This window comes from Epinephelus lanceolatus, chromosome 22, assembly GCF_041903045.1.
Source record: "Epinephelus lanceolatus isolate andai-2023 chromosome 22, ASM4190304v1, whole genome shotgun sequence".
NCBI classification, from domain to species: domain Eukaryota; kingdom Metazoa; phylum Chordata; class Actinopteri; order Perciformes; family Serranidae; genus Epinephelus; species Epinephelus lanceolatus.
In genome coordinates, this window is record NC_135755.1 from 38,659,524 (window position 1) to 38,677,655 (window position 18,132).

The following is an 18,132-nucleotide window of genomic DNA, read 5'->3' on the forward strand; positions in this document are numbered from 1 at the left end:
CCCGAATCAGCATGTACGCATCAATCATCCAGCCGCACCCATCTGCAGCTGCACGGACATTTCCACCGCTCTGTGTAGGCTAAGTTACCTTTTAAATTATGTAGAGCAGCGCCAGCTTTCCAGGTGATTTATTCTTTAACGATTAACTTCTAATATTTAAAGTTAGTCCTTAAAATTGCTTTAAGTAATGTAAACATTTCCATGCGCGCAGTAATGTCACTGTAGTAAATACCGTGGGACATTTACACAGTGGTCAAGAGTGTTGGACCGGAAGTGTCGCACAAAAAAACGGAAGCTGGCTGCATTCTGTTTTGCCTCCGTGTTTCCGTGAAAAATAAGGTGAACAGAACATGTAAACAGCAGTCAGGAAAAATCGGATATAGGCAAAAAGTCGGAATTGGGCATCAAGACATGGTAGTGTAAAGGCAGCCTTAGTGAAGTATCTGGGATCATAGGGGGTTTCGGGTCTTTCAACTTTAGACCCCTCATCAAGGCGACCGGACCAGGAGTGATCAATGCCCGGCCTGTGTCCAAGAAGCAGTAGCCCACTGCTTGTCCCTGATAATCCACAGCCATCTTGAGGCCTTCTCTGCAGCTTCTGAGGCTCTGCTGATGGCTTTCCTTTTGCACACTGCTGTGATAGCCAAGAGGCTGTAGGCCTTGCGTAATGATCTTCCCGCAAAGCCCCTGCTCCCCACTTCAATGGGCATGCACCGTGCACGCCACCCCCGACTACGGCAATTCTCCACCAGCTCTGCATACTTCTCCTTCATCCCTCCGCTAGCCTCCTCCATCCTCTCCTTTCAGGGCACTGTAAGCTCAAGCATGACCACCTATTTGGATGTTTCAGAGAACAGCATGATGTCTGGTCCGAGGCTTTTCTCTGTGATGGTTTCCAGGAACCTGAGTTGTTTCCCCAGGTCCATCCTCATCTGCCAGTCACGCGCTGTCCCCAGGAGGCCTGCTTGGGCTTTTGCTTTGGGATTGGGAGGTTCTCCTGCTTGCATGGATGTAATCTGGCATCTTGATGGTCAGAGGTGCTTGCTCTGGTCGATGGCGCTGCAGATGGATTCAGCAACCACCCTCACACTTGGTCATGGTGCCAGCAGTAGCGGCCTTCACCAAGTGCTTTGGGACAGCTGCTGAGAATGTGCTCCAGAGTTCCTCTTCCTTGGCACAAGGCACATGTTTTCTGTTTCTGTCTTGTCCCAACAGAAAAGATTAGATGGGCTGGGCAGGATGTCGTTAACTGACTGGATGAGGAACTTGATGCGGTAAGGTTCAGCCTTCCACAACTTGACCCAAGAGGTCTTTCTGTCCAATGCTTGTTCCCATCTAGTCCATGCTCCCTGTTGCCTCAGTCCCACCATCTGGCTTGCACGCTCCTCCCCGACCCTACTCACACCTCCTTCTGGACCAGGTCCCACCTCTCCTTGCCTATTAGATTGCTGTAACTGGTTGTTGGAATGCTACCCAATTCTGCACGGCTAGTTGCCACAGATCCCACCAGAGCTCTGTGACGAAGCCTTGACTTTGCCTGCCCCACTGCCTCCTGTGCCCTCCACTTCCTCCCAGTCCTCATCTCAATGCCAGCTTGGGAAACATTTGGATTGCTGGATTCCTTGTACTGGAGCACCTCCCTCATTTGCCTGACCATGAACTCCAATTGCTGTAGAGGGCAATGCTATTCAGGCTTTTGGGCAATCCCAATCACCTTCCTAGGTGGCTGCTAACCCTCCTCTCAAACCCTTCCACTGTGGAAAGTACAAATTCATATACCAGTAGTGGCCACAATCTCCTAGGAAGGATGCCATGCTGGTAAATCCAGGCTTTGAATTTTCCTGGTAGGCCTGATTTGTGTGTAGCTGCCAGCCATCGCTCCAGTTCTTGGTTTGCTGCTCTGATGGAAGCCACGTCCTTTAGGGTGCAGTCAAAGACTTTCCCGTGGCTCTTCACAGGTTTCTCTGTGACTGAGGGATTTGGGTTCCTGCAAAGGAGAAGTGAAACTGGTCTGTCACCTTCCCTCTTCTCAGAACCAAGGACCTCGATTTTTCTGGTTTGAAGCGCATCTGAGCCCACGTGATTAGCTTCTCTAAGCCTTGGAGGATCCATCTGCTACCCTGGACTGACGTTGTTGTCACTGTCAGATCATCCATAAAGGCTCTGATGGGGGTTGCCAGACTCCGGACCTGGTTTCTACACTCTGTTTCAACTGACTTGACCAGCATATTTATGGCCAGAGCGAATAGGGTCACTGAAAGTGTACATCCAGTGATAATCCCTTTCTCGAGCCAATGCTGGTCAGATGTTACTGTCCCAGAAGTGAACCTCAGATTAAAGTTGTTGTAATAATCCATGATGTGGTTGCTGCCTCCACTAGCTTGTGTGGTATGGAGCCGTACACATTGGCTAGGTCAAGCCATAGTACGGCCAGATCTCCTTTCCCTTCTCGAGCCTCCCTGATCAGCTGTGTCACCACTCCACTGTGTTCCAGGCAGGCTGGGACCCCCGGGACTCCTCCCTTCTGCACTGAGGTGTCCATGTATTTGTTCTTCAGGAGCTCCCCAGCCGGCGGGAGACGATACTGCAAAATATCTCTACCTCGACATTGAGCAGGGAGATGGTCCTAAACTGCTCGATGCTGGTTGACTTCTCTTCCTTTGGTACCCCCACTCCTTTTGCAAATCTCCACTGTTGCGCTACCTTTCCCTCCTCCAGATCGCCCTCAGTATCTTCCACAGGTGGTGTGTGAGCTTGGGTCACCTCTTGTACACATCATTGGGACCCCGCACTGAGCAAATTCTAACAGCCTTAATCACAGATTGGATTTTCTTCCAACTGGGGTCCTTGGTGTCAAAGTCAGTGGTTGGTGCTGGTGGGTTGATCAGGGCGCTGTATTCTGCTAGGTCTTCCTCCCGTGCTGCATCACTGTAGGTGAGATGTGAGATGAAGATGGTTTTCTATGTCCTCTTTTGAGCATGTGAGGTGGCTGCTGTGCTTCTGGCCTAGCAGTCGTTTCGTCCTCAGGATGTTGCATAGTTCTGCTGGTCCAGGCTTCACGTCTTCGCTTGCCCGCTTGAACCACTTCCTCAAGAGTTGCATTTCCTATCTCATCTGCGTGATCTTGTTTGCCCTGCGATTCTTGGAGTACTGGCTTTTGGTGCATCCCTTCTCTTCTGTATCGAATCTTTCGGTGGCAATGCTAACAATGATGATTGCTATTGTTTGGAGTTTTCTGTCTGCCCCACCCTTCATGGTGGCTTCCAGAATACCATCCACATTATTGTTGAATTGGCACCATTCATTCCCTCTTCTGGCTGGAGGCCTCTAAATCCACAGTTGATGTTTTGGAATGTCTCGTACTTGTGTTTCCAGAGCTTGGAGGTTCTGGGATCTGTGGGGTGACTCCTGGCCCGGCTCCTCCTGCGTCTCACCGAAGTTAGCCCTTGTGCGTTGCTCTGGTTGCACTTTCACCAGACATTTCATCTTGGCCTGGTGGATCTTCAGGCCTCATCGATTTTTGCAGATCTTGCTGCATACACAAGATGAATTCATCGTCATTTGTCAGATTACATGGGTTGTTACCAGGTCGTCCGTCCATTCATGGTGCTCATTCTCCCTCTCTCAGGCTCCCCTGGGGGATGTTCCTTCAGGACTATTTGTAGCAGGTTTAGGTTATTCCTCACAGAAGATGTGGGACGGTTTGCTGGCCCTTCCCACCCCAGCGCTGTCTTTCCGAGCTGTCTGCTGTCCCTCCAGCTGTCGCCACTCTGTGGTAGTCAACCAGCCTGTTCCTGAAATTCACTGGCTAAGCCAGGTTGTAAGGTTGATACATACATCTTTTGATGCACTTGGACACATCATCAGTGAAGTACCTGGGATCATAGGGGGTTTTTGGTCTTTCAACTTCAGACCCCCTCACTCAGGCAACCCGACCGGGAGTGATCTATTCCCGGCCTGTGTCCGAGAAGTATCAGCCCCCTTCTTGTCCCTAATAATCCACAGCCATCTTGAGGCCTTCTCTGCGGCTTCTGAGGCTCTGCTGATGGCTTTCCTTTTTAATGCTCCAGTGATGCCCAAGAGGCTGTAGGCCTTGCAAATGTGTGTTTTCTGTTTAAAAAGTATAAACATAGGAAGACAGTCAGTACTTACCCATCTTTTAAGTGGTTACGTCTTAAGTATGGTCTCGAGTGCACAGCTGATATCCTATGTGGTTTGTTAACATGAACACATAGCTGACAGGTTCAGAGGTTTGTTTACATGAGCACACAGCTGATAAGTTATGTGGTCTGTTTACATGACATTACAGAAGTGCATATTTAACGGATTCAGAGTGGACATAGAGGCACTTGCTTGCTGTTAGGCCTACATACTCTTAGAGGGAAATATTATTACTGAACCTTATGACCTAAGAGATTTAAATATGTTGGACATCGACAGATTTCCCTGGTCAAAAGTTGAATAATGGAAAGCCTGAGAGCAGCAGCTCTGATGATAAACACAGAGAGAGGGGGGCAGAGAAGGTTGAAGTTGGACTAATGTCTCTGAAACTTTGAAACACTGTTTTGTCATTTTATAGCCAACTTGAATGCTGTTAGCTTACCCAAACCACCTGACTGCATCACTTCTTCGTACTTTTAATTTTGCAAAATAGCATTCCTTTGCTTCCTTGTTCGCTTCTCTCATAGGGAATGTTGCATTTGCTCTTTGACCGGTCCATTCTTGTTTTGTGTCTCCATTGAGAAAGCATGTCCTAAAGTATGATGCTACTACCCAGGGTGCAATGTGCCATGATGTCATTGACTACTCTCTATAGGCATATGAAACTTGTATTTTGTGACATCTGTCTCTAATTTGAAACAATTTAAAAGAGAGCTGCACTGTTCCAGCACTTTTCTACAGGGGGATAATTTACCAAGCATCTTTTCTCTGATGGACTGTAAAAAAAAGGTGTTGAGCACAGATAAATGAGCACATTACAGGGACAGAGCTAAATAGCTTTTAGCAAATGTGAACATAGCCTGTGTTGGTAGAAGGTGGCTGACTGGTCCATAGAGGGAGACCTGGAGGTCAAGGCAACCTCCATATTTCTTTTTATTACACTTTTATTCAGTGGTTCTTGTCAAAGTAATCCAAAAATATGTCATCAGAATAACAGAATGGGGCCAGTGACTCAGTGCAGAGCCTCAGAGAGAATAGGTCAGTGGTAAAATACCACAATGACCTCTCAGGAAAGCTACCGCATTGAAAACTTTCTGATGGTGGTGAATTATTGTACCTTATCTGATCTTTTTTTCTTTCTGTGGATTCATTAATGCATAATATTATGCCAACAGGAAAACAGATGCAGATAAGAACTATCAGGGAACTTCCACAAGCAGCTTCTCAAATGGCAATGGCAATCTGCTTCTGATAACTATGCTCCAGTGGTTTTGTGCACTTCAAGAGACTATCCGCTACAGTGAAGTGCCCTTACCAAACATGAATCACTGTATCCTGGCTAACTGCCTGCTCAGACTAGTTGCAGTATAGGATAAGGCATTAGTGACATATGGATTACTGTTCATTTATCATGTTGATCTGTTCTGTACGACATCTATTGCACATCTGTCTGTCCTGGAAGAGGTTTTTCCTTATTGGCTGTGAGGGTCCAAAAGACAGAGGGATGTCATATGCTGTAAAGCCCTCTGAGGGAAATTAATATTTGTAATATTGGGCTTTATAAATAAAATTGACTGATTGAATTGATTGAGGAGGCTGAACAAAAATGTACCCCACATCTTCTCACCCTCTGCTGCCAGGTATTTTGATAGTAATGCAAATGAGCTAATTGACCCCCATCATACAGTATGAGCAATTGCAGCATAAGCAAATCTGTTGCAGAATGGACCCTGATTGTAACAGTGTCTATGACTGTCAGCTCTGATCAGTTACTAAGTGTCTACTCCTACGCTTTACAGTATAAGACAATACAGTGCATCATCTTCCAAATACTCTCTGCTGACTTACACTTTACAGTGCCTTAAAAGCCCTCTGCCACTGCAAATGGTTCATTGATAAAATGATGCCAAGAACAGAGGCAAGACTGAAAACCCAAAATATGCTGAATTGTTGTTCAGGAATGAGGGCTGAAAAAATGAAAAGAGGAGGAATGCTAATGAGTAATTTGTGGACTGATATTCACAGCACTGCACTGGAGAGGAAAAGTTGTCCAAACATCAGTTCACATAAATGGCCAAAAACATATTCTCTCACTAACCCTAGTTCTCGTGTCATGTCAAAACAATGAAATAGTGGAGACAAGCTGACAAACAGCTCTGAGTAGAATTACTGCTTCAAATCACCATTTAAGGTTGTTCATTCATCTGATTCGGGTGCCCTCTGCACACTTACCTTAAAAGGTTTTGTAGACATATCCAGCTGGAAGGAGACCAGGGGTTAGCTTTAAACAGGCTGAAGGGACTAATATGTCACCTGGTGTGAGAATGTCTCGGGATCCCATAGGAAGAGATGGAGAACATTGCCATGGAAAGGACATCTGGGCTACCTTGCTTAGCTTAATGCCACTGTGACCCAGTCCTCGACTGGCTTCCAATTGCAATGCTCTCCAAGTTGACTGATTACATTGAAATACATCAGCAGCTGTATCTCTTTCCAAAAACGTAGTTCTTGTTACTTTGGATAATCCAAGTTTTCATTTGGACTGTTTCCTTGGTAGGAGGTGGTTCTAATGAAAACACACAATGAGGTCTGTGAACAGTTTTAAAGTCAGAGTCAATGTGACCTTGCATCCGTCTCATTCTCGTGAATGGGATATCTCAGGAATGCCTCGAGGGAATTTCTTTAAATTCTGCAAAAACATCCATTTGTGAACTGATTAGATTTGGGTGGTGACAGGTCAAAGGTCAAGGTTACTGTTACCTTTTCTCCCTCTCTCTTCTTTTGAACATGATATCTCAAGAACACCTTCAGGAGAATACTTCAAATTTGGCACAAATATTCACTTTGACTCAACAACAAACTAATTAAAACTTGGTGGTCAACAGTCAGAGGTCAAAGGTCAATTATGACAATGCTTCACACAAATTTCTAGTAGGATAAAATGATGAAGTGATGACATTGTTTATCCAAAAGGCGAAAGGTCAACTGCACTCTGACATCAGCTTTGCATAAAACACTTTTAAAACACATCATCTTTGCATAAAACACTTTTATAGCCATTTTTCAGTGTCCTATCTCAGGAAAAGAAGGAAAGACATTTGATTTGATACTGAATTGATGACACTAATCTTTAGTATCCACCTTAAATCTGTGCTGCCAGGGCAAAGTTATATGTGAAGCATACATTTCACAGACATTCAGCCTGTCAATCGAAACACCTTTCTGTAGTCACTGCCACTTGTTTACCCTCTTATAAGTTTTGACCAGTGTGGTTGACACCTTTGTTACTGTCACCCCAAGGCCAAGCGATGTCCAGCAGTCATCCGTTTGCTTCCCCTATGGACACAGGTTCACACTTCTTCTGTGAACTCTGCGTAGTGGCCACTTTCTGGAGGCACTCACAGTTGAGGAGCATTCACACTTAAGACTGAGTCTTAAAATCTGTTTGTCTGACTTTATGGCTGTCACAGCTAGATCACCACAGGAGCCACAAATGTCTTGAAAGAATGGCACAGGCATCATGGCAGCATGGTTAACATTTCCACGGGCATTCTTAAATGGTTTTTCAAAGGTTGCCTCACAATTCTGCAGATTCTCTGTTGGCAACTTGTGGGGTCTCTCTAAGAAAAACTATATAATTCTACATTCTATCCTGTAGACAATGAAGCCAGACTTGACACAATCTGACCAAAGAAGATGGTCATTAAGTCTTTGTCCACAGCACACCTGAGACTCCCTGAGCTTTATCATCCAGACCTATTGCACTGCTGTAAAAAGTAGGGAAAATAAACAGATAGATTGCACTGAGGTGTTGCCTTATCTGAAAAACAAAAACAAAACAAACACCAGCTGCAGTCAAGCTGAATGGTCATTTTTAAAGGGAGATGTGGACCAGATACAGGTCAGCATTGATCACCCTACTTTCTTTTTTTAGTTTCATACCTTGTATGTGTGAGCATCATAGAGCTGTGTCATGGAACTATATTTCTGAACTCTTATTTTAAAGCATAAAATGTGATTGCACATGTTGAAAACTTAATCTTTCAGGTGGTATTTCTGATGGCTTGCTGTTACAGTTTTTCTCAATTGTTTACACGCAATTTTGAAAACAGGGCTCCTTTTTTCAAAATATTCACACAATTATCCAAACACCACACTCAATTTGCATAACTCCTAGATTGTTTGCAAAATGACACACTTCAGTCAAAACATATACACTTCAGTCAAAACATATACACATATTTATAAAAATGCTGTTTTGTTTTCATCTCACTAACACAGTCTTCAAATGATCAGACACTATTGCAGTCAGTTACACACTACACACTATTTTAGGAAATAGCTGGTCTAGTGCTAGACTTTTTTGCTAGACATTTTTATATAAGGGATAATTTAGATGACAAAAAGATAATCTCAAACCCACAACATTCTTCATGATTACTTTGAGGTATACAGAGAAAGTACACAAATACAACAAACAAACACAACACTGATTGCAGACTGCTGCTGCAGACTGAAAATATTTATTTCTTACCATACTCAGTTACAGTAACAGATCAATCAACAATGAAAATCAGAACAAAATAGTAGTTTTTCTTACTACTGTAAAGTGTAGACAAATAAAAATCTGTAGACAAATAAAAATTACTGTATGAAGTACCTACACTTACAGCAACTCTGAAGAAAAACTAAAGCAACAAGAACAAGAACAAGAACATGAACAATACTGTAACTAATCATTATCTCTCCGTCTGGCTGGATCAGGCCATAGGATTTCATCCACATCACAGGCTATGTCTTCACTGGCAAAGCACCGTTGGAAGAATCGCCTTGTGTGACGAATCCACCCCTGCACAGAAGCTGCTTCAATAAGATCACAGGCCTGCCTCATGGCCTGAATGACGGGCAAACGGTCGTAGGGCCGAAGGTCGTATACCTTCCACCGCCTCTCTATTGGGTTTAGGAAGGGGGAGTATGGTGGAAGGTATAAGACTGCAAATTCAGGGTGCTCATGGAACCAATTGTGGACCAGAGCAGATCGATGGAAAGATACATTGTCCCAAACGACAATGTACTGCATGTGGTCCACTTGGTTTAATGCTGTGACGATGTCGTGTAATCTGTCAAGAAATGCAAGTATTAGATTGGTGTTATAAGGTCCCAGATTCGCATGGCGGTGGAGGACCCCATTTTGGGTAATGGCAGCGCAAAGGGTGATGTTACCCCCTCGCTGCCCTGGCACATTGGTAATTGCCCTGTGTCCAATTACATTTCTCCCTCTTCTTCTAGTTTTTGCAAGGTTAAATCCAGCCTCATCAACATATATAAATTCATGTTGGATTTCTTCAGCATCCATTTGCAAGACTCTCTGAAACACAGTAAAAGACAATAGGACGCCGTTCAATATCTAGCACAGTAATTTTTCATGCAAAAAGGTTGTGTGCAGTGCACAATACCACACCATAGTAAGGTGAACAATACATACCTCCACATACTCATTACGCAGACATTTCACTCTATCTGAATTTCTGTCAAATGGTACTCGATACAGTTGCTTCATGTGTACTTGATTTATTTTGAGGATTCGACCCAATGTTGACAGAGAGACTTCATGGATGTTATTGAAAATATTGTGATCATTGATGACATTGGCTTGGATTTCTCTCAGCCTGTTTACAATGGCTGTCTCTTGTGCCCAAGTGAACATGGGGCGCCTTCCACCTTGGTGTCCTCGACTCTCAATCCTATGTAGACAAAAAACACATGTCACAGGAAAGGATATCAAAAGTGATGACAAGTACAGTAAGCTGCAGTTTCAATGTACTGTGCGGTTAGTTTACCTGTTTTCTCGACGAAATGTACGAATTACTGTTGCTACAGTATTTCTGCTGAGATTTGGCTGGACTCTTAGTCCAGCTTCTCTCAGTGTCAGTCCATGGTTGATAACGTGGTCAGTAAGTGTTGCACGGATTTCTTGAGTTAAATTTGGTCCTCGTCTTCTCTGTTCAGGTTCTATAACTTCTTCAGGTCCCTCTCTACCTCTTCCTCTACCTAGGCCTCTTCCTCTACCTCCTTCTTCTTCTCCTCTTCCTCTTCCTCTACCTCCTTCTTCTCTTTGAGCTCCCCCTCTCATTCTCACTCCTCTTCTTCTTCTGACTCTTTCCATTTTTGTTGAAGACAGGTGAACTCACCTGCTGCCTTTTATAGCACCTACCTGAGTGCTGCATTTTCAGTTAAGCACCTGTGTGCTTCCACACCAGGTGGATGTGATTATCCACTTTGTTCATTAGTGTGGTCGTTGGCAAGCCGGGGCTTTGTAATGAGAAGGAAGTAACCTCACAATCCTTATCTGTGTCTAAGGTGTGATAATGCGTGTAGAGTTTTGCAAATCACTGTGTGTAATGTTTTGCAAAAAGTGTGAAGCTGAGTCTGTGCTTATTGTTGTGCAACTATGGACAGGTGTTTTGCTTCTTGAGTGTAAAGAGCTGTTAACTGTGTGAAAATTTTCATTTTAGTGCGTGAACAACTGTAAAAAACTGTAATCTCTGTAAATCAGCTTTTTAATGGTGATAGCAGCCCTCTTTCAGTAGCGCTCGTCATGGCAAGTATCTTTGCTACAATCAATCAAGCTTCCATCTCCTGGTGACACCATGCTCTTTCAAAGATGAGAAAGATAGGAAAGTTTAGATCATTATGATTGCTCATGACCAAAGTTTTAACTCGCTCTGGACAACATTTGGCACAAATTCTTTTGGGATGCTGCTAAAACTCCAGAAGGTGAGGCCCTGGCAAGGAAACAAATTTGCCTCATACTTAAACACTCATGTCTGCGAAGCAGCTGCATTGTAATGCATTGCAGATTTTCTCAACTTTCTGTGGCAGTGCAGCACACTGTACAGATGATCAATAGCACTGACACATTCACCACAGGCAGATACGGCTCAATTCTCTGCCTTGTTGGGGTGCTCTTGCTTCCTTCCCGACTGCCCCTCAATTGCTAGTTGGGCTCCCTGGGATATCTGTATGGACGCTAATCACTGATGAGCCTTGTCAAAGTTAACAGTCTGGCCGTCTGGCTGTTCAGGCCTTACTCAGACTGACAGCATCTGTCTCCTACAGCAGTCCGCTTGCTGCAGAAATTATACCTTCAGCATGTCAAGGTACACCCAGCTACTGCATATGTCTCCTGGCTTGTCTTTAACAAACCGCACCTCTGCTTTGCTCAGTCATTACCTTTGTTTGAGCTCATTTCAGAGTGTTAGCTTGGTTATTGACAGCAGATGCCTCTTGACATGCATGCACAGTGAGGACTGACGTGCCTTTAAGGATACACTTTTGTCTGTCACGTCATAATCATAACACATCACCAGTTAATGTATGGAAGACCTTTAGGTGGATTTATAAGAAATTCATTACAAACCTGTTCCTTGTATTCATTCTCATTACCACCCTCTCTATATTTTAGTATTCAGTCTTGTCACGCATCTCCTGGACACTCTGGATTTGTGTACCCTGAGACGTCAGGTGCTAGAGCAACCTTGACATATTAGGACATTAAATCTGATTCACCACTAGTCACTGCCCTAAAGTGCTTCCACTTTCTGTTTTCTCAAGTGCATCGAGGAAAATACAATTTCACCCACAGTATCTGTCTCTGTCACATCCATTTTTACAGACATTTCCATGTCCACCGTTATTCACCCTTTTCTGCCTTTCATTAATTCGCTCTTCTTTTATACATCACTATTTTAATGGTTTATTCCTTCCACTGTTATTATTTCAGCTGTGTGGCCTATTCTGTGGCAACTTGTTTAAGCCTTTGTGTATCTAACTATAAAGCAGGGAATCTCTGTATATAGATATACATGTATGTATGTTTGGATTTATAGATGTGTGTCTGGATGTATGGATGTATGTGTGGTTGTATGGATGTACGTTTGGATTTATGGATGTATGTTTGGATTTGTGGATGTATGTTTGGATTAATGGATGTATGTTTGGATGTATGGATATATGTTTGGATGAATGGATGTATGTTTGGATGTTGGGATGTATGGATGCATGTCTTTTGCACATCTTGAGAACTGTGTATTCACTTAGTGGGTGCATTGATGGAGACCTAAAGATATGTCATGTTGAATTTGTTGCAATTTTGAAAAGTGACAGGTTCAACATTATTAAACTCTGAATAAACAAGTGAACAGTGCTCTGTTGCCCTGTGCAGCAGCAGGGGCAGGGCTTCAGGACTTTGCAGAGAGTCAAGCATCTCTTCATCTACACAGCCTGAGCAAGGACTCCCTGTCCCTAGCAACAGTAAATTCAACATCACTCAAACATTTCAAGCATCAGTGATGTAACTTTCAGAATGAATGCTTTTATTCCCTGCCGCATGGAAGGACTTGGCTCTGTAGAGTCAAGAAGCCTGTTGTCCATAACGGGCTGGCTGCAGTTAATTGACTGCAGTTCGCTTTTGCTGCTGAATGCTAGATATACTAACATTATAACTGAAATCTACTTAACTTTCTTGGAGGCAACAAGCACAAGCAGAGACCTAATTTTACAGGACAGCCACCACTCTGCAATTGCAATCTGAAGTGTGTCAGTAAGCCATTTTAGCTTACACTAATAATGATACCGCTGACAAAATATACCTGCTAATTAAATCCATGATCTAGCTTACAGCCACGGTGGTGGGGACTAAGTTGATCATGTCTTCACCTACATCCATTGTGTAAGTTTGTCATAATGTCACTGATTTATTACACTAATAGCTTAATATTACCGCTGGCAAAATAACACTGCTAATTAAACCAATGCTCTGCTTTATAATTGCAGTGATTAAAGCAAGCAACTAATACACCTGTTTGGAAATTAATACATTTACTAAGTGTATTTTACCCTTGGTCTTAACTGTGAGTAGCTGCAATGGGTGTTTTTTGTTGAAGCTTAAATTAGAAGGAGGACCCAGGCAAGTGCCACCTTGCTTTACTTTCACTCTTTCTTTAACTGGGGACAGGGCTGAAAATTAACACCCGCCAAGCACTAAATGCAGATAGATTTTCCATTTGGCGACTAAATCTCAGAAGCAGACCGCTCTGTTTGTTGTGTGTCGCACCTTAATTGCTCCCCGCTGCATCAAGGAACCTGTAGGCCTACTTGGACTAGAGTTCTCAACGGGCCCAAAAATTCAACCCGAAACCGAAATGACCCGAGGGACTTGAAGCCCGAAACCGGCCCGGCCCGACATCATCACGTACATCACTGGGTCTGAGCCCGACTGAACCCGAGTTGTTTTTTTTAATGGATGGGGGAAAAAATGATGCTCCCCCTGTGCACCTCAGCAGTCTGGCTTCCCTGGCTCAAATACAGTATCTTTAATCACTTAAAGTCAACCAATCATTCATGTCCCAAAATAATATTACCAGACAGACAGGCTTCAATGTCAGCGTGGGGGAGAGCAACCATTGCGCATCATGTAGCGCTGCGCCGCTGCATTTAATGAGCTGCAGCCGCTCTCAACACTTTTCCTGCACCTGCACGCTGACTGACTGACTGAACTTCCCTCACACTTCACAGCAGCATATCTTGTTTTAATATTATTTTTTTCGTCAGAACGGAATTTGGGGTGCCGTTTGTAAAGTGGCTCACGCTGAAAATAACATCAACATTTTGCCACATTTAGCTTCAAACAATGTTTAAAAAAGTATTGTGAATTTTTTAACATCACTTTTTACCACATTTACAGCAATATTTGTTAACTTAGAAATATATTAAATAGTAAATCTAAATATTAAATGTGGCACCTAAATGTTAAATGTTAAATCTAAATATTAAATCTAAATGTTAAATCTAAATATTAAATCTAAATCTAAATCAGGGGAAATGAACACTTGAACATACATTAGCGTGATAATAACTACCTAAAATAACAAGAAACATGTTTGGAGAAATTTTATTTGACGTGTACTGTGAGTTGTTATTGTCCCTTCGGAGGGACTAACAACCTAAGCTAAGCTAACAACCGTTAGCTCTTAGCACCGTTAGCAGTGTCTGTAATGACTCATTAACTCTTAAACGGTCCGTGAAAAAAATATTTTTTTCCAGCGGATGTCTTAGTTACAACATGATTGAGCTAGCAAAGCAGTTTTGTGTTGCGATGTGTGGTATTTATTCAGTTTTGGGAAATCACGATGTCTAGAAAGCATCAGTGGCTGCAGCAGCAGCAAAGCTAACATCAGGACGTCATCTGTTAAAAGCCTCCCGTTGTCGGATATGACATGAAACTACTCCAGTTAGCTTAATCATGTTGTAACTAAGATATCCGCTGGAAAAAAATATTTTTTTTCACGGACTCAGAGTTAATGAGTCATTACAGACACCGCTAACGGGGCTAACAGCTAACAGTTAGCCCCGCTAATCTACGATAACCATGTTATTAATTTTAGAACGTGGTAGTAATGTTTGTTCAATCATTGTGTTTATAGACTTTACAAACACCAGATTAGTCTAAACAGTGATATAGTGATGTGAAAAATGTGAGATATGCATATATATATATATATGTAGCTAAACTCCGCTGGTTTTCTACCCGCAAGTATTTGTAAACAACAAGGTGATTCCCTCCGAAGGGACACTAACAACTCAAAGTACACATCAAATAAAATTTCTCCAAACACGTTTCTTGTTATTTTAGGTAGTTATTATCACGCTAATGTATGTTCAAGTGTCCATTTCCCCCGATAAGTTGGTTTTAATTCGTTATTTGATTCTATAAACACAGTCTGACCATCTCGAGCTTTTATTTTGGTACTTCCGGTGACCGGCAGTGTGAATTTGCATATTAGCTAAATATTTAGTTTCACCCAGAACATTTAGATTTAACATTTAACATTTAGATTTATATTTAGCACTTAGATTTAACATTTAGATTTACATTTAATATTTAGATTTATATTTAGATTTAGCATTTAGATTTAACATTTATATTTAGATTTAATATTTAGATTTAGATTTAGCATTTAGATTTAGATTTAGATTTAATATTTAGATTTAACATTTAGGTGCCACATTTAATATTTAGATTTAACTATTTAATATATTTCTAAGTTAACAAATATTGCTGTAAATGTGGTAAAAGGTGACGTTAAAAAATTCCCAACACTTTTTTAAACATTGTTTGAAGCTAAATGTGGCAAAATGTTGATGTTATTTTCAGCGTGAGCCACTTTACAAACGACACCCCATACCCCTCTTACACACACACACACACACACACACACACACACACACAGCAGACGATACTTCAACTTCAACTCGAACACTTTATTAAAAACGGTAACTATAACTTTCAAATATCAACAACATAACATTGAATAATGAATGGATTTGGAATAATCTTAACAGACATGCATATTTTCTTCCTCAAAGGCTGCTCAGAAGTGAGAACCATGGACAGCAGCATTGTGTGTTAGTACTGCTGTCGCACCCTCACACAGTGCGCTTCTCTGACAGACACACTTTTTCTTTCTCTCTCTCTCTCTCTCTCTCCGCTGTCCGAGCCCGACTCAGCCCGCCCCAATTAACTTAATTAGTCGTCCCAAACCGACCCGACCCGTCTGGCTTATTCGGGTCGGCTCGGGCCCGGGTTGAAATTGAGAACTCTAACTCGGACGACGCGTGTGTAGGCACCTAGATCCATGATCTGCTGTCAGTAGCAAGCAAGCTATCACCGCGAGCGTCATGTGGCAAATTACCAGGTGTAAGTGAGTTTTGTGAGAAATGGAGGTTCGGCAATAACGGCATTTCAAGAGGCTGGCTACACTACGATGCTGAGGGTGCAGTAATGAGCTGTAATGTATGTCGGCAATATGCTAAAGAAAAAAAACGTAGCAACTCGTTTGTCATCTGTAACAAAACAATGAAGCTGCATGATTAAGAGTGGGCAGTCTGAGGAGGTTTAAGTTACATGATAAATAAGCATCTGGAAGGTTTACAAAAAAACAGTTAACTGTTATGTTTACTGTAAATTACTGTTATGTTTGAAGTACAAATGTCTGAAGTGCAAAGTGCAAATGGAATTTTGAGCTCAAAACTTATTAATTTTAAACTAATTTTGCTTCAAATTTCACTCTGGCCTCTCCTTTAAGCTTGTATTCAACTTAATACTGTATTATCTCAAAAGTACTAAAGTACTGAAACAAATGTATATGTGACAGAAAAAGGCAATTCATTATTTTGGCTGGTAAAAAAAATATGCTTGGCCGGTGGATTTTTTCATCTACCAGTCCCCTTGGTCGGTGAGCCAAAAAGTTAATTTTCAGCCCTGACTGGAGATGTTGGTAGGCCATCTGTAGTGGCAGAAGAGATACTCAAAACTGTTTTATTCTGAAGTAAAATTACAGACTATTATGAATCATAATTTATGCATCATATTTTAATTGCTGTACTTAGTGGGTAAAATCAGAATCCGTTTGAGGCCCCAGGTGAACGCCGACTTGCTTAGTTTTCCTATCTTTCTCTAAATGTGAATGCTGGTATTGGCCAACATGTTATCATCCCAAGTTGTCACATGTCTCTGCTTTGTCAGCCTTTTACAACTACATATATGCTAGGCATCCTCCTGCTTCTGCTGTTGATGTTCCAGGACACTGCAGCCAATGCTGGGACGTCAACAATAGCATGTGGTTAGGTTTAGGCAACAAAAGCACATGGTTAGCTTAAGGCAACAAAAGCATATTGTTAGGTTTAGGCCAGGGGCGATTCTAGGATCAGAGGTTTAGGGGTGCTGAGCACCCAGAGAGCTGCCCGGCCAGGCAAGATAAATTTCACTGTTTTGTACATTTTAACGCAATTTCATTCCCACATTTGTGAAAGAAAAGCACAACACTTTTTTGGGAAAGTCTGTGACTAAAAAGACAGAAGACAGAGTAGTTGTGCGCACATCCAGTCCTGCGCACAGCCAGTCCTGCTTTAGGTCAGGTGCTGGATAATAGGGGTCCATGCAGTTTTGAAGTTGCCTGAGGAAGACCATTTGGGTTGAAACATTACTTTTTTAGTCATTAAAAACTTACTGGGAGCTCTAATTCAGTGTGCGGATTTTCTTCTTCTTTCTGCAAAGTCTGTGACTAAACCATCAAATCTGAAAAAAGTTATTTAAATGCTGAGCCACAGCAAAAGAGGAATGGATTGGAATCATATAAGAAACATGTCGTAACCCTAATGTCTGGGGGAAGACTACTCATTTTGATACAGCAGCTCCTCAACATACACATAAACAGTATGTATGTTTCTGGAGTAAACCAGCCCCCTGTAGTGAGTACCAAAAATACTAATAAGAATCATAGACGTCGGAACTAGGGGTGCGGGGGGTGCAGCCACACCCCCTCCCATCCACACCCCCGCACCTCAGCCTCCCTACCCACTGCATTACGCTTTAAAAAAATAAAGAATCTGAATTTAAACTCAATTTGTCTGACTTACATTTATCTCTTTCATATCATTAATGCATAGATCTATGCTTTTGATGTGATATGCAACCTGTCTGACTACATACAGTAGCCTTGGCATCCAGGATGTTGTGTCCATCCTGCAAACCTTGCAGCCCCAAACCTGCTCCATGCTGTCGGAGGTGGAGAAGCTCATTAAGCTCTGTCTGGCCCTGCCCATATTTGTCGCGGCATCTGAGAGCTCTTTCTCAGCCTTGCGCAGGCTGAAAACCTGGCTGCGCAACACCATGACGCAGGAGAGACTAACACATTTGGCCATTATGAACGCTCACAGTGACCTCATGGATTAAAGCGATGTCTCGACCCTGCTTAAAATCTTCATCAGTAGGTCAACTGAGAGCGCAGACTTTTCTTTTTTTCATTCAAGGTTACAAATAATGTTATGTTCCTTAAATGGCTTGATTTAGTTATCACAGTTTTCTTAACAATAAAGATGCCTTGTTCATCCATTTTAGTTCTCTTATAA

At 42.5% G+C, this 18,132-nt stretch overlaps 2 protein-coding genes across 2 annotated transcripts in view; one reads left to right on the forward strand and one right to left on the reverse strand.

Moving 5' to 3' along the window:
• LOC144459905 (uncharacterized) overlaps nt 1–17,895 on the reverse strand; it is a 39,481-nt gene extending 21,586 nt beyond the window's left edge. The window contains exon 1 of the mRNA XM_078164709.1: nt 17,755–17,895. Coding sequence (XP_078020835.1) covers nt 17,755–17,895 — 141 coding nt within the window. The remainder of the gene's footprint in view (nt 1–17,754) is intronic.
• sorcs2 (sortilin-related VPS10 domain containing receptor 2) overlaps nt 1–18,132 on the forward strand; it is a 1,194,681-nt gene that overhangs the window by 432,928 nt on the left and 743,621 nt on the right. The gene's annotated exons all lie outside the window — the stretch shown is intronic.